Source organism: Neolamprologus multifasciatus, chromosome 17, assembly GCF_963576455.1.
Source record: "Neolamprologus multifasciatus chromosome 17, fNeoMul1.2, whole genome shotgun sequence".
Classification (NCBI taxonomy): Eukaryota; Metazoa; Chordata; class Actinopteri; order Cichliformes; family Cichlidae; genus Neolamprologus; species Neolamprologus multifasciatus.
Genome location: NC_140455.1, coordinates 37,592,301 through 37,609,478, shown reverse-complemented (window position 1 = coordinate 37,609,478; position 17,178 = coordinate 37,592,301). Strand labels below are relative to the sequence as shown.

At 45.3% G+C, this 17,178-nt stretch overlaps 1 protein-coding gene across 5 annotated transcripts in view; it reads right to left on the bottom strand.

Annotated features, from left to right (window-relative positions):
• Window positions 1-3: 3 nt before the first annotated feature.
• fcho1 (FCH and mu domain containing endocytic adaptor 1) overlaps window positions 4-17,178 on the bottom strand; it is a 75,513-nt gene continuing 58,338 nt past the window's right edge. For 3 of the 5 annotated variants that reach the window (XM_085138540.1, XM_085138539.1, XM_085138542.1), the window contains 12 exons: window positions 15,262-15,313; window positions 14,537-14,661; window positions 13,343-14,398; window positions 10,482-10,588; window positions 10,226-10,394; window positions 10,030-10,144; window positions 9,783-9,938; window positions 9,576-9,708; window positions 9,312-9,508; window positions 5,634-5,698; window positions 2,962-3,129; window positions 4-2,333 (listed from right to left, as the gene is read on the bottom strand). In XM_085138540.1, the coding sequence (XP_084994666.1) occupies window positions 2,305-2,333; window positions 2,962-3,129; window positions 5,634-5,698; window positions 9,312-9,508; window positions 9,576-9,708; window positions 9,783-9,938; window positions 10,030-10,144; window positions 10,226-10,394; window positions 10,482-10,588; window positions 13,343-14,398; window positions 14,537-14,661; window positions 15,262-15,313 (2,372 nt within the window). In that variant the 3' untranslated portion in view covers window positions 4-2,304. The remainder of the gene's footprint in view (window positions 2,334-2,961; window positions 3,130-5,633; window positions 5,699-9,311; window positions 9,509-9,575; window positions 9,709-9,782; window positions 9,939-10,029; window positions 10,145-10,225; window positions 10,395-10,481; window positions 10,589-13,342; window positions 14,399-14,536; window positions 14,662-15,261; window positions 15,314-17,178) is intronic. The other 2 variants (XM_085138543.1, XM_085138541.1) reach the window with 2 other exon arrangements.

The following is a 17,178-nucleotide window of genomic DNA, read 5'->3' as shown; positions in this document are numbered from 1 at the left end:
TCGTTTGTTTTTTTGGGCCTTTCGGGTCGCCGCTCTTGGCCCCTGGGCCGAGCATCCTCCTGCAGTCAGTGTGTGCAATGTACATAGACAAGAGTGTAGCAATGTCAGCTCTCCCCTCACTAGCATTTATAAATACCGTGAGCTCCTCCCCCCGAGAAGCTCACAGGTTGTTTCTTTTTACTTTTCGCGCCACTCTGTAACAGGTCTGAGCATCTTTGTTTTTGTTGCAACTGTGAACGAGTGCGTGCAGTACTTTTCCTTTTTTACTGGATGTGTGGTGTTGGTGATTCATCCTCCCTCTTTTTGTTTTTAAGACTCTAACTAGCTGTGCCATAGTGTCATTTGAGTGCCTTAGATTGCTAACTTTGAGATGTCTGTCCCTCAGCTGTGCCTCTACCGCAGTATGAATGTATCGTCTCCAAACCTCAAACATTCGAAGCACCTTTAACAGTGATTATGTGTAGGTGTGCTCGCCTCGTTGCCTCTGCTGCAGCTCGTAGCGAACGCTGGGCAGGGGGGGGTGTAACAAGAACATGCAACCTGTAGACCCAAAGGACCTTTCTCCTCAGTTGCTCCCACCAGCCGAGCCTCAGCTCCGGCTCCGTGTGTCAGGCAGGACCTCGTAATGTCGCAGTAGTCGGTAAGGCAGCTCCTGCTGTTAGCTTGGCTGTGTAACACGTTGACCCGTTTACCTCAGTAGATTTCTATGCTGTGCCTCATTTGGCTCACGTGATGAGGCAACTATTAAAATAAAAAAATAAAAAAAATGAAAGTAAAAAATGAAAAGTAGCCACTGTTTCGTGTCCCTCACCCAGTTCTTTTATAAAATGTAAATAGTTCTCCTCGTTCCTCCTCACGGTTTGAGTGTCGCGACGGCTCTGTGGCCGTTTACTCAGCTGCCACGCAGTCAGAACAAATCCACAGCGATCAGCTTTACGGAGACGGGACGTTAACCCCCGAACTGGAATCCGGAGTCGCTCATTTCAAGACGAATCAAACGCCTCGAAACCAAAAACGATCTCGTGGGCGTCCAGCCGACGCGCGCTCCCCGAATCCTTCGACCTCACGCTGTTACCGAGTTCAAGTCTTACGTTTTGTTCGAAATAGAAAAATCCAGTGCGTCGTTTGGGGAATTAATCCATAAATTATATATATATCTATCTTTCTATGATGTAGACAGTGTGTGCTTCGTGGCCTTTGGTCTTTGCCTAATCTTTGTTCATGCTGTTACCTGGTTGGTCACATTGTATCAGACAGAAATGCTTTGATGTGTAACGGATTAGACTGGCGTGTGTGATGAATCTGTATCCAATCTCAACTGTTCAATGTAATGAAATTTAATTATTACTGCAGCGCTGAAGCTCTCAGTAAGCTATTAAACTGACGTAAGGAAAAAACTATAAAATCTATTTATATGGACTAATCTGATTTAATGGAGTTTTGTGTTGAAATCGGTTCGTTTTTTTCCCTCCTCCTCCTCATTTCCCTCACAGAGGATTTTGTTGTAGCAATGGGAATCTTTGAATTTGAGTTTAAGGCTTTTTGTAACTTGTGCCTGTCACAGTAATTTGCCTTAAAGTGCTTTGGAAAGAATAATTTCTATGTGTACTTTGTAATGTTTTGTAAGGCTGTTTTAGATTTTTTGACGGAGGATTATTTTTTATTGAACTAGGTTCTTACAAGTATACTGAACCCTTATTTTTGTGTATTTTTAAACCTGTTCTTGACTACACTTTAACTAGCTTAAGGACAGATGACGGTCTGTAATAAACTGCATAGTTCAGCTGTATTTTGTACCTGGTCACAGTGTAATAAATTGATGTAAACCAAAAAAAACAAACGTTCCAGCACTTTTTTTTTTTATTTTTATCAAATCTCATCACAAACATCAGATTTACAAACAAGTTTTTTTTTAAAGGTTTTGTACAAGATGTTTGCTCATAATTGACTCGATGCTGTAGAGATTTCATGAAACTCCAGACAGTAAAGTTTTATTTTATTCACACTTTTTTTCTAATTCAAGAAAAGTCATCAACAGCAAATCTCAGTCTGCAGTCTTTTGACACAAAGGCGTACAGAACAACACGGACACAGATTTAATAGGAAAAAAAAGTTTTCTTCCTGGAAGAGGAGGACAGCTGAACGTACGACAACACACGGGTTAAATTAGAGAAAAGAATTGGTCCGAGAGCAGCAGGACACCGACGGGAGGAAGCGAGTTCCTCGACTCAGGCACTGAAAGTGCAAAGTTCTCTAAACCTTCAGCGATCCCCGTTCAGAAATCTGACGGTCCTTTAGTTTGATTCACAAGGAGCAGCCCGCCATGTACTTCCCTGTCAGAGACATTAACATAAATAATCAGAAGGCAGAAAGGGAGCCACACATGCAAAATGTCTAGATTAAGAAATCAAACTATTGAGGGGAAAAAAAAAAGATCCTATTTTGTTATGTTAACCATAAACACAAAGTGGACTCGACTGGAGCTTCTCTCTGATGTCACTCTCTTATTCAAGTATGGAGCTGGAGCCAGAAATCACCCGGCTTAGCACCAAGTGTTAGCCTAACTCTAGAGATTGCTAAAAATGATGTTGTTATCAGTATAAAGACTAAGTGTAAAAACGTACAGCTGCTGCTGGCAGCCATCGTGCTAAACTGAGCTGCTTTAGATTTAAAGTATGAGAACGACGTTAGAAAGGAAATGTTTAACTGTCCTGCACCTGTATATCATCGGCCAGCAACAAAATAATATCAAAATGACAGGAATACTAATACATTATTTCCATTACAGATAAAAAGAAAATCTTAAAAATCTTAAATAAGTTGAATGTTTCTCAGGTCAGTGCTGGGTGCTTTAAATACAAAGACATTCCTCTGAAAACAGCTGGGGAGGACTGACTGAAAGTGAAGGGGATAAACAGCCAACGTCCATGGAGAACGGTGAGTGAGTGTGTTCAGAGTCACCTGTGGCGAATCTCTTCTTGACCAGCGACATGCGGTAGCGACCGCCCACCAACTCCACGTCCATGCCCGACAGCGAGGCCCCAGAGCCCACAAACTGAACAGCCAGGCTGGGTGGAGGGCCGCGAGGGACCTCCAGGCACTGCCAGCTGGCACACAGAGTCCCCGAGCCTGGAATCACACATCAACACACGGCAGTGATAAAGAGCAGGAAAGACCGGACCCTTTAAAGTCGGTGACTCACAAGTAGGGCTGCCACGATTAGTCGACTAGTCACGATTACGTCGACTATTAAAATCGTCGACGACTGATTTAATAGTCGACGTCGTTTGAAGCTTTGTAAGATCACAAAAGACGCAGGAATAAGTAGTAGGATTTAAGAGTGTAATAACGGACTGAAACAGAAGATGGCAGCACTGCATGTACAAGGATGCCAGCTGCTGTTAAACCCCGAAGAAGAAGAAGCTCTGTCCCAGAATTCATAGCGCAGCCCAGCTCAATTTCCAACAATGGCAGCTAGTTAGTTTTAATGTTACTCTTATTATTCTTTCTGGGTCACAAAATAAACGTTTAACATGTTTTCAGGATAGAATGTAGCTGTGTAAACCTCAAATATCTGCTCAGTTTATCAAGACACCACATATTTTCAAAAGCGCTCCGACGTTTTCAGAGACGTCTGTTAGCCACTAGCTTGGTAGCTAGCCGGGGGCTAGGCTAACTAGAGCCGTGAGAACACCGGATTCCCAGCTAATCGTTTTCAAACTCACCGCCGTCTTTCGCTACTCAGGTTAAACATGATATATAAGTCACTTAGATAACTTAAAAATGTTATTGTTTGGCTTTTTTTTAGTATTTTATTTGTTCCTGAGTAAATCGGTTTGGCTGAGATTAAAGTTATAGTTTTTACACAGCTGAATAAACGTCAAGCAGACAGCTGATTATCAGAAGTGTGAGATGCTCGAGAATTTACTCCGGTGTCCTGTTATATTTTAGATAGCAAGGAGTTTATTAAACTTCACCGAAACAATCTGCAGATTTCATTAAAATTTAATAAACTATCATCTTGTCTTTATTTTTAGTTAGCACATACCTTAAACACTTAAAGCTGTAAGCTAATGATAGTTATATAAGAGCAGATGCTGCTGGTGCAATAAGCTGTACGTTTTACGTCCAATGGATGATGATCTGATTAGTCGACTAATCGGTGACTAGTTGACTATCAAAATAATCGTTTGTGGCAGCCCTACTCACAAGGTCCGTTTACCTCACTGAGACACACACACACACACACACATTCTCGTTTTTCTATCTTAGTGAGGACATCTAATTGACATAATACTTTCCCTAAACATGAAAAATGAACTCTAACTGTAACCCTGACAATAAAACCACATTTTGAGCCTCAAAAATGTCTTTAAACTCGTGGCGTGTGTGTCCTCACAAGTGACTGTTGGTCCCCACAAGCAGAGTAAACCTCCAATTTGTGGTCCTCACAAAGATGTCTGAACAGGACACACACACACACACACACACACACACACACACACACACACACTCTTTGAGTTCAGGTGAAGAGCAGAATCATTTTGCAGCATCTGTCAGATATAAAGTACAAAGAAGGGGCGGAGTTTCTTAAAACACGACACCTAAATGTTTAAATTTGTTTTGCATGTAACAAAAGAAGCCACATTATAAATGAAAAAGTGGTTTTACAAAGAAGAGTAAAAACACCAAAGAAGCCTGGAAGTTGAAAGCAACCATGGAGCTCCAGAGTTTTGCTGACATCTCCTCATGTCCACACGAGATCCACATTCAGCCGCTCAGATGTTACGTCTGCTTCGTTTGTAACGGGGGGACTGTTACCAGAGTTAACAAAGCTGCAAGTCTGCTCCTTAAGCACACACTGACAGTTTGATCGTGATCGTCCGACAGAAGCAAATCTACCCTCGGCTCACCTGTTTGACTCGCAGAGGTGTGCGCGTTCACGTATGACGAAGCCGCGCGTTCGAAGGCGTACGAGAAGAAATACTAGTTGAGCAACACCTTCTGTTTATAAGACAGTCGGTGAAGCTGACTGATGACAAACTGTCAGACAGCATTTATGCAAAGCTGCACTTTTAAAATTCAACTCGTAAAGAAACAAAAAGGATTCGAAGGAGTTAAAGCAGCTTTTCAGTGCTGTGCACCTCGCACAACTTTAACTATCAATGCTTTGTCCTGTGAATAGTTTCCTTATCGGTCTCTGTAAAGCCCTTTGCTTCACATAGAGGTAATAATATATGATTAGAAGAATAAGGTATGCGATAAAGAGGAGAGCTGTGGGTGTCGGGTACAAAGACGCACACGGGTGAAGAAAACCTTCAGCTTAAATGACTTAAATGTTCGACTTTCCCAGCTGAAATTAGAGCCTTAGAGCCACCTCTCATTGTGTAGCATTAATGTCATGCAATCAGTCGGCTCAGTATTCAGAAGCTGCCACGCTCACATGTTAATTCTGCAGTTAACGAGGTGATCGCACACCTCCGGGAAGAGGACACGGATGTTTGTGAAGTCACCGAGAGCAACGACTGTCAGCGATGCAGAGAGGAGAAAACGAATCGGTTAATGGTGTCAAGCATCAACTAATCGAGGTTTCTCGGTTCGATGGGAGACGAGGGAAAAATCAGAGCCCTGACCTTTGCTGTGGTTGGTCGGGGAAAGGTTGGGCAGTTTCCAGAGCAGCCGGCGTTCATCGGCGTTCCTGCGGAGGCAGAAAAAAGTCAGTGAGGCCAAAAACGCTCTAAACCTCCAACCTTTAAACATCCTCCAAATGTCTCGGGTTATCGACCTCAGCCAGCCTATAAACGTCTTTAATCCAGAAGACAACAACGATAAACGTTAATCTGGACGATGGATTTGACGCCACCTGTGGCTGCAGCTGTAAAAGCAAATGTTTAATATCAAAGGTCACAGAAGTTAAAGCAGCAAAGAAGTTGGCAGATAACTGCACTCTGACGCTTTTGAGCCACTTTATCAGATTTCCTGCTGCAAACAGCTTCAACAGTGAGACTCTGCTTATTTACTGAGAGCATCTCAGCTGCATCTTCCCTGCAGTAAAGCCCTGCTGGCATTTTCTGAATGCCGAAGCTCCCTGAAAACGTCTCTCTGTGTATCCGGGAGAAAACTCTGGGAGCCGCAAATACTTGTTGACGTCTAAAATGAAGATAAAACTGTAAATATTGTTTTTTACCTTTATGCTTTGTGTGAACAACTAAGGTGTGATGCTTAAATCCATGAAGTGCAACAGAGAAAATTACATTTATGTAATTAACACATTTTGAACTCTTAAAGAAATATATCAAAAGGAAAGCTGAACTAAAATGATCCAGCAAACAAAAACTGCCTTAACGTTGTGCTCTCTCTGCTGTTGTTGGTGTGTGTCGGGCTGTGAGCTGCAAAGCTACAGCCGGTTGTGTGCGTACAGCAACTGTGTATGAAAAGTGGTCAATAAAGAGATGCTGAAAAGCGTGTTCATGCAAACATCGTCGGGTCTGCTGTGATATGTTTACAATGGACCTTCTGCTCCTGAACCTCTGCGCACAGCGTCTGCAGGTCGGGGCTGTACGAAGTCACTTCATCTTTACAGGACTGTAAGCTGTCGTCTGTGAGGCGTGAGCGTGTTTGTTTTTAACATAGTTCACGCTGGAGCTGCTGACATAATGTGGATCCGAAGATCCATAACTGGCCTACCTGGGGTCTCGATAATGCACGGCGTTTCGTACACCGGCTTCCGCGAGTGTGACGCTTATTTTAAGCGATCAAAAAAAATTATAGAATATAATTTTATATTTATATTTCAAAATCACAATAATCTTCCAATTTACAAGTTAAAAAAGAACTAACATAAGCAAAATACACTAAAGATAATTACTTAAAAAAACTAATTTATTTTCCCGAACCACGCGGCGCCGCACTAAAAGGACTAAAGAGCCGCAGGTTGCCGACCCCTGACCTCGGACCTGGCGCCCACATGTGTGGACATCACATTTTGCTCTACAAAATCCACAATCCCTGAATCCTCCCTTAGTTATGCTGCAATAGATGTAGGCTGCCGGGGGATTCCCATGATGCATTGAGTTTTTCCTTTCCAGTCACCTTTCTCACTCACTATGTATTAACAGACCTCTCTGTATTGAATCATATCTGTTATTAATCTCTGTCTCTCTTCCACAGCATGTCTTTATCCTGTCTTCCTTCTCTCACCCCAACCAATCACAGCAGATGGCCCCGCCCCTCCCTGAGCCTGGTTCTGCTGGAGGTTTCTTCCTGTTAAAAGGGAGTTTTTCCTTCCCACTGTCGCCAAAGTGCTGCTCATAGGGGGTCATATGATTGTTGGGTTTTTCTCTGTATCTATGAAGCGCCTTGAGGCGACTTTTGTTGTGATTTGGCGCTATATAAATAAAATTGAATTGAATTGAACTACAACAGCCTGACATCTACTGACGAGGACATGCTGCCACTTCTGTCGAAATTTTAAACAAATATCCTCATATGTGGCGCTCAAGGCAAAAATCAGGTAATTCTTTGTTTCTACGTTCATCATGTTCGAGTCTTTGGAGGTTAATGAGGAAAATACGCTCTAAGTGAGAAGCTGCAGTAGAAGCACAAGAAAGGAGCATCCTGATATTATGAGGCTGTGCCTGACAATATTAGGATAATCCTGCACCTGTGTCACGGCACCACTGTGTGGCGTTTCAAAATCCTTATCCCAGAAATGTTCAGAATCCACTGAAACCCTTTGAAGTCATCTATAGATTTTTATGATTTGTGTGGAGTTGTCAGAAAAATGCTTGAGAGATGAAAAGTAAAATATCAGAGTGCATCATGCAAACTCCACACAGAGGCCGCAGATCCAAACCAGCGGAGCACTTCCTGTGAGGAGACAAAGACGATCACCGCACCACGGCGGCGTCCTGATATCAAAATGACTAAAAACACAGAATAAACCATGATGTGTCACATTCAATACAAAAAGTGACTCAACATCAACAGGCCATGTGGAGAGACTGGGTACAAGCAAACTCCTAATGAAGCTCCGCCATCATTTCATTGGAGCGTAAGCCGGACAGCGTTAACCTGACCTCCTGCCACGCTGGGAACGTTTAAGATTCGGCATCAACTACAATCATGTTTAGTTAGCTACTGTGTCCAATCAGCTTACTGTTACAAAACCTGAATGCAGAACTATGAAACCTTAAAGACGAGTCGCGTTACAGGACATGATCGTGTTGAGAGCCTAAAACAGCAGAACGGTGATTAAAAACAAAATCAGTTTAAGAGGATTTTTATGAGTAAATGTGTAACTTAGGACATTTTATGCATCCAGACATTTCTGTTTTCCTTCTTGTAGGGAGATCCAACAGTAGTAGTGAAGTCTGCTAACCATGCACATCTGTACCCATGATGCATAGTTTCCCATACATTTATTACTTATAGCAGCTCTCAGGAAGTGTATATACAGCATGTTTTCACTGTCCTGTCTTCAAACAGTCACAGGGCTGCAGTGACTGAGCATCACCAGCATTATCGTATTATTGGTGGTTGGTGCAGCTCCAACCTGCAGCACCGACCACATCGTCGTTGATCCTAACAACGATGAAGCCAACTACACCTGGTCTAGTGGTGTAAACACAGCATGTTTTTGGCAGACCACAGCGCCCCCCACTGAGCATCAGCGGTGCTGCAGGAGACAGCGAGCAGCAGCAGCAAGTTCCCACAGGAGCTCTGAGGACGTCTCCTGGGCTCCGACTCGCCTCTGCTTCCTCTGCGAATCGATGAGAAGCACGAGTCCCGCCTCTTATCACGTTCTCCTTCTGCCAGGGCATCGCAGAGCGCGTCCTTCCTGGCTGCATCACCGTGAGGCTTCACAACCTCCTTCTCGAAGACCCGTAAACGTAGAACCTCGCCGCCCTCCCTCGTGGACAACATTTTAAACGTTCGCCTCGCCCCCGCCACCCATCATGCTCCATTTTCAGCCTTTGGGGAGGAGGTACCGAAGCATTCGGGCAAGACTGCTGAACAGCTTCATCCACCAGACCGTCAGAAGACTGAACTCTGTCCATTACCTCCCCACCCTCTGACTGTAGCTCTCACACAAGTTACTGCTGCTTTACTGCAATCATGTGCACCTCTGTCATACCTGCTGCATCACAAGCTGCTCTGTTTATGTCATTATTTGGATGTCAAAGGGGTCACACCCTCCCTATAATCACACCGACACTGTCGTTCTGTGGCCCTCAGGAGGTGTTCTGGATGTTAAAGTAGAACAAAATTAGGATAAATTAAAATACATCAAAGAAGTCAGGTCTGCTCACCAGGAGGCGGGTGGCTGGCACTGCAGGTCTGTGGCAGTGTGGTCCAACGGCAGCAGCACCTGAACGGCAGTGAGTTGGGTGGAGGGCGCGGTGGCGGGGCAGCAGTGATAATCCAGGGAGACCCTGGTCACCGTGCCGCTCCGCTGACACTCGGCTGAGAGCAAAAGAGGCGCCCGACCCGGGTCCTGAGAAGACGCCTGAGAAAACGAGGTTAGTTATTTTTGGGTGTCACGAAGCATCGGGATCCTCGGTTTCTATCCTGACCTGATACTTGAGCAGCCCGACGTTGTAGTACGAAGCCTGCGGGTTGACTTCGGCCTCTCGCTGCAGGTGCAGCTGCAGAGCCTGCATGTTGAACCAGAAGTCTCTGGCGTCGGGGTCGCTCTGAGACGGGTCGCTGAGGAGCATCGAAGACAGCGACGATAAAGACACGAGAGCCGAGACTAAAAAAGCAACAAAAAGATGGCTGACCTGTAGAGAAGCTTTTGATTGGGCAGGAAGTGATCGATCTTTGAGATGTTGACCAGTCTGAAGCTGAGCACGGGAACGTTGGGATTGGCAGTGAAAATGCGAGTGATGCCTGCTGGGAAGGACATCGTGAGGTCACCTGTGATCTTCACCAGACAGCTGAGGACGGAAGACGAGGCAAGTTAGTGAAAGTGAGCGCAGCGTCTGCAGGTAAAGAACAAAATGAAGAAATAAAGAGCGTCACGCTGACCGATTGTGCTGTCCGCCTTTGAAGTAGGCGTTGATGTATTCAGTAATGGCTGCTGCTACTGGCCACGCCTCCTGTGTGCTGAGCGATATGGGGCTGGGGCCTCTGGACAGATGCACTGTAGAGAAATATTGCTCACATCTCTCACTGCGAGGTTTTAACTGAAAAGACATTTTTAGATATGTGCCGAGTGGCTTACACTGTCTTTGTTGGAGGTCCTGGTGCTGGAAGGGCAGCGGCGAGGCCTGTCCCACCCCGGCAGGGCTCTGAGCTCGGTTTTGACCCCCCCACTCGCTGGGACTGGAAGAGGAGGAGGTGGTGAGGGAAGGGCTGGGCTCTGGCAGTGGAGAGGAACACAGGGACCGCGACTGAAACGCACAGCCGGGTCTGAATTAGTGCTGCTAACGACAGTGTTGCTTCTGAAATCGAACGGTTAAGCTGTGACCGATACTCACTCGCTCACAGCCACCGAGTCGACCCGAAGACCTCTTGGCTCGGGTCGCTCTCGCAGGAGCGGCTGTGACCCCTTCGGCTGTGTCCTGTCTGAAGTTATGTTTGGAGCCTTGAAAAAGAAACAGACACAAAGTGGATGAAAGCGGATCTAAAACACCACGCTGCCAAAATCTTATTTGCACTGCTTCAACAAAGACTTGCTGAACACACGTTTGTGTTAAGACGAGCACGAGTGATTGACGAGCTGGAAAAGTATTTGTTTTAGTGCGAGAGCTTTGTTTGTTTTGTAGCTCATGTGAGAAAAATTATTTTCACATTTGAATAAATTACAATCGACTACAACAAAAAATATAAGTCAGGGTGAAAAGTTATAGCTTTGCATATCTTTGGTAAACGTTCACACAAAGCAACAAAACATCAATTTAAAAACATAAAACCACATGGCTGGTACCGTATTTTTCATACATAAGGCGCATTAATCAAAACAAAACAGTCAGATAAGTCAAACTTTACTCAACTCATTCTTCTTGCTTCCTCCACTTCTGTACAATTGATTCATTAATGTTGAATTCTCTCACAGCTGCTCTGTTCCCATGTTGTTGCAGTATATTAATGACTAACCTCGTATTGTGGATGGATTATCTCAGTTGTTCTCCTGACTGAAGTTTGGTCCGTTTACAGCATCCTGCCATGCGATTGCATTTGTCTCTAACCATCAGGAACCTTCACGTTAACTTTTATCGAGTGGAAAAAAGTTAGCGTTCATCCTCCAGCTTCACTGTGCTAATGCTATGCTAACATAGCTGTGTCGCTAGCGATCACGTAGCACATCATTATATACCAGCTAGCCCAACTTCAGTAACCCTACAAACGTCACTGCTGTTTAGTTTTCCGTTTTCATTTATGTTGGAAGTGACAGCAGAGCTGTACGTTTGAATTTTTCAGAAATCTCTCAGTCAGAACATGCTATATCATGTTTAGGTAGAAGCTAGCGAGCTAACTTCCTGCTAGCTTCTAACTCTGTTAAATGTAATAAATTCTGTTTTCATGGATGCCTGGATGTTAAACTTAATTGTTACACCTGGTAAAGCAGCAACGCTGATCATTTTATTAAAGATGAAAGAATTTAGACAGTTTTTAACTCTCAGTGATGCTGCAGTGTTCGTTTGACTTTGGGACCTGAAGTGAATGGAGTTTAGGACCCAGATTCCTCGTGTATGTTTGAACGGCTGTACAATGTTTGAACACTCTGGCGCAGTGTTGCCAACTTAGCGACTTTGTCGCTATATTTAGCGAGTTTTCAGACGCCCTAGCGACTTTTTTTCTTAAAAAAGTCGCGAAAAAAAGACGTGAAAGACATTACAAAAAACAATAATTGCTAAAAGAAATTTAATTTGTAGTTCTAAATAAATTCTAAATGCATTTAGCACGTTTTTTGCTCACTTTATGTCTCGTCCACGATGTTATTTCTCTCTCCAGCAGCGTAGGTTACAATTACATTAGCATGACCAATTATGCAAATTAGGCAATGACGTAATTTAGCGACTTCTAGCGACTTTTAGGACAACCAATAGCGATTTTCCTTACTGAGGAGTTGGCAACACTGCTCTGGCGTGCGCACTCACAACAATGGCTGAGCTTAAATGGAGTCATGTGTGGACGTATTTTACCTCCACAAACAGCCGAGGCGTAGTTTGCGATACATGTGGCAAGAAATGTATCGCAAACCTCGTCAAACACCTCAGAGTAAATCATATCACAGAATATGACCAGCGTATGTTGAGGCGAACTGAGAGGAGGAGAGAGACAGGTGCTGCTAGGGCGAGACAGACGTCTCTCACGGAGTCCTTTAGTGCTGCAGGCAGGAAAGGTGTTCAAATAGCCACAACTTCAGTTTTTTATTTCTATATGATGAACTCTGCATTATTAAGCGATAAGAACAAGTAATCTGATGCCCAGTAATCATTACGAAGCTATAATTTGAGATACAATAAATAAAATGTATCGGATCAGTATCGTCGATACTACCCTGAATATTACTTGGAAATCAGTGGTATCGCACATCACTACCTGAAACAGACGGAGTTTAGGACCCAGATGACTCCGCCAGGCTCCTGACTCCGACGATCCATCAGGCGCTGCGGCTTCGTAGCTACCAAAGTCGCACTAAAACATTTGTGACGGATGTCTGAGCGCCGTGTAGCTCATAAAATCGATCGAGGTCAGTAAGCACAACCAGAATTCACACATAAGGCGCACAGACGATATTTGAAAAAATTAAAGGAGTTTACGTGCGCCTTATAGGTATGGTACTTCAAAAAAGGCCCCACATCAAAAGTACCTGCTGGTTACCTTTGTAGTATTGTCTACTTGGTTAAATGTATTTTATCTCAGTCCTTCAGCTTAGTGTTTATTTTTCCCTGTGAAAAACAGTTTTAATCAGACGCAGCCACCCTGCAGCCTCTAATGACCAATCAGGAAGGCATAACGTGCTATTAAATAATCAGACTGCATAACCTTCAACGTGAAATAAAAGGGCTAGCCCACCTAGAAGGGCCAATCACAGCGAGAGTCTGTGAAGCACTTTTCTTTCCAAGTGGAAAACAGCTCACTCTTTAATCTGTGAGCCAGAAACAGCACAGGTGACACGAAGGTGTTACTAAATCCAGTATGTGCATATTCATGCTTCATTTTTCTGACTACTCTGAGAAGAAGCTGATTGCTACCTTTGTGACTAATTAAGGAGCGCCACAGACTGAGGCTGGAGGACAGCATGACTCTTGCGTTTACTGTTATAATGAGTACTGGAAATGTTTTTTAATACAGGAAGTAGAAACTTTGTCTTAAAAGAATAAAGCAGCACCCTTACGAGAGCTGACACTGCAGGACATCTGTGTGCTGAGATCCAGACAGTCTTGATCTTTGTCTGTTGAAAAGCAGAGATCCTCCTGCGGCCCCGAATGCCTCGTGAGGGGAGGGGCGTTCCTGCGCGGCTCACCTTCCGATGATCGGTGTTTTCTCCTCTCTCCGCCGCCACCTTCCCCTTTTCCGCTTGCTTCTTGTGATTTGGAGCCGTTGCCTTCACTAAACGGGTTGTGGAGCGAGTTCCAGTGCGTTAGCTCCTTCTTTGGCTGAGCTGACGGTAAAGTGTTCGAGTTGGCGTCGAATCCAAGTCTGGTGTTTCCGGCAGAGCCGCTGCCGCCGCCGCGTGGAGGGATCCCCCCAACAGCTGCCGCCAGCGACGACTGATGCGTCGGGCTGCCGATCATTGTGATTGCAAATGGATCATCGGAAGAAATGGGAGGCGGGAGGCTGCGATCACGCTTCCTCTCCCTCTCTTTCCGATTGGACGAGGAGGATGAAGAGGAAGAGGAAGTGCTTGGAAGTGTCTTGGTGTCGTTTAAGGTAACGGAGAAGGGGTCCCCTCGCAGATCCATTCCTCTGCCCTCCTGAGCAGTGCGAGGTGGAGGGCGCGCCCAGGCGTCTGACAGGTTTAACGTCTCCTGGGCGACGGTCCTCTCAAAGGCGGCGAGGAAGGGATCCTCGGGTGGGATGTGTTTGCAGTTCCACACTGATGACTCCATCTCTGGTGGGGCGAGGGACTGAGAGAAGGCGGGGAACCGCACCGACGAGGGGTCCTTATCAGGGGGGACGCGCGAGGGGCGCGACGGAGCGACAGACCAGACGGAGGTAGGGTCATCCTGCGGGTGAGGACTGCGTCCGGGGGAGTGGTCATGGAAAGCGGAAAGGAAAGGGTCAGACGGTCGACCCCGTGTTTGCTCTTTACTCTGCGATGCAGGAGGCCAGGCCGCCCAGCCTGCCGGTTCGGGGGAGGGTCCGAGGGGCTGATGGGAGGGTGAGTCGAGGCCCGAGTCCTCAACGTTCTCCGGAGACGAGGAGTCGGAGGAGAAAGCAGCATCTACAGCACATAACGAACACATTAGTCGTGGGAACGAGACAGAATTTAGAGCTTTTATTTTCAGGTCCAACAGTCCCGTCTCTTTGTAATCAAAGAAACAAAACACAACAGTTAAATGAAAGTAACGTGTAACCTCACATTCAGAGGCTCCAAACGTGCTCTGCTCTCTGAGTTGGTCCCGGCTGTCGAAGCTTTTGGACTTGAAGGCCGATTCCAGCGGCGGTCCAAACAGACTGTCCGAGCCCGACGCTGTCGAGCTCAACCTGATGCAGAGCAGCGAAGAAACGATAAAGAAAATCAGCGAGAGTGCGGAGGGAGGTTCTCTGTCCGCGTACCTCAACTTCCTGCCAGAGGCTAAAGAGTAGCGTGTCGGTGAACTGGTCTAATCTGGCGAGCGTGTGCATGCGAGCACGAGTGCCTGTCCAGTGTGTAGCCCCGCCTCTTGCCCTGTGACAGCTACCCTGACTGGGTGAGAAGCATAAAGGTGTGGGCCCAGTGCCACCCGGTCTCGCGTATCATTCGTGCCCCTGTTTGAACTAAAACCTGCATCACAGTGACGCTGCTGTGTTGTCACATCTGTCCACAATCATATAAACACCGTCTAACACGACTACATTTAGTGGTAACAAGGTAGAAACAATACAGGCCACACTACCACCGAGAAAAACAGTCGTTTCATCTGAGCGACGGAGGGGAAAGGATGAGGTGATTAGACGAATGAGCCTCACATTTAAACGAGCTTAGAAGGTAAAATGATGGAAGAGGGTGATGATGCCATTTAACCCCCCAAACTGTGTCCCTGCCCTGCTCAGAGGCAGATTTAAAGCAAGTAGAAGATGATGTGAAGGGCAAAGGTAGCTTACCTACTGTGATCGGGGCTGGAGGTGGACCTGCGAAGGCCCTCCTGCTCTCCATCTGTACAGACACCACACAGACACACACGTCATTACACCGGAGGATGCTTCCCAATCGGGACTAATCAGCAGCACGCTGGCCTTTGTCAGAGCTTCTCAGAGGCTGGGACGGGCTGACATGAGACTACATGAGAGACCCCCCCCCCTCGCCATTACCTTCTCTGTAATAAATACCAGCAATTAGCCGGGTCTCACTGAGCTCCAGCCAGTGCTGCTGCTACTGCAGAGTAACGGCTTTAATCAGATGCTGATCATTAATCCTGCTGCCTGTGGATTTAAGAGGGAGATTCCCCACTGGTGGAGTGCAGCAGGTTGTAGACTCCCACTCGAGCCTAACCTCTGACAAAATAATGAACCAGTCTGCAATAAAACATGCTTCGGAGCAGGAGCAGACTAACGACTGGTATATGCAAGGTCAACCAAAGAAGAGAGTTTCTGCCTAGATCAGATCAACCTGTCTGATGATGAGTGCATCTAAAATTTAATGTGCCATATGATTGCATTAGAAATAAATTTAATAATGCTCTATATCAACAGTTACACACTATATAGAACAACTTTATAGGATTATATTTGTTCGCAGATGTTGGCAGCTGTCAGCGAATAGTTTTCAGCTATTTTGAAACAAAAAGACTTTTTATCCATAACAGCAAATGAACTGTACAACAGAAAATACAAATGCTATTTATGGTCTCCTCACAACAATGATAAGAAAAATAAACTGGGCCAATATGGCATGTTTGTTAATACAGAGATACACGTGTTAATGTGATCTCTGGTCTCCGAGTGTCCAGCATTCAGAGGCTACCTGAGGACTCATGTGAGAGAAAATCTGCTCACACAGACATGTAGAGCCAAACACTGTCAATAAGGCCTCTGCAAAGTTCTGAAGACAGTTAACCTTGTCAGGTAGTGACGTCCAGCAGGTGAACATGCAGCTCCATGAACACGCACAGCTGTGGATTCCAGCTGCTTCGTAGTTCTGCAAACTTTGACCCCACAGAGTCGAGCTTTTCACTTCAATCAGCTGCATTTCGATGTCGCATTAACTCAGCCAGTTAATGTGAGACAGTCCAGCTGCTCATTAAAGCTTCTGGTTTGATCAGAAAAGAAAACATTGTTCCAAACACCTGAAAGTCCTGAAAACACTTTGTGAATTCTGTCTCGAGTCTACGGATGTATCCGAGTATTTCCGTGGTGCTGATGCTGCGCTGAGCCGACAGCTGCTGAAGCATTTGAAGTGAAAAACTGACAGCTTGCAACGTCCCTCTCACCAGTAGGCTAAGTTATTTTTAGCCAATTACAAGTTGAATCTGGTAGTTGGGTTGTTAGCTAAGATACCGTCATTAAGAAGTGGCACAACTAATGTGTCCTTGAGCTGATTTGCGATGTGCACCGCTGGCCATTTATTTTTTAATGCACCTTCTCAGATTAACTCACTGCATGTCGTGCCCAGGGCTGCACTGGGACAAAACATCGGCATTTTGACTAGAGACCGGCCCCCCAGGTATTACAGCCATAAAGCCTTTGAATGAAAACACTGTTGTGACAGTGATGTACAGTCTTGTTGGTATATGTATGATTTCTATACATTTTACATCAGATAAAAACTTTGGTTGTAAGATTCAGATAATTATTTAATAAAAGTGAGATATTTTAAATGAGAATAAGAAAGTATTTCTTTGTGCCCCCCTCTCCCTGTTAATCGACCAGCATCTGGCCAATCCACCACCTTTCATTGTTTATACCGTTACATAATAATAATAATAATAATAAAAATCGGCCCATAAAAACTAAAAATCACCATCCGGCATTTGCCCGGTAGCCGGTGCGCGCCCAGGGTTGCCGACCTCTGGCCTTAGACAG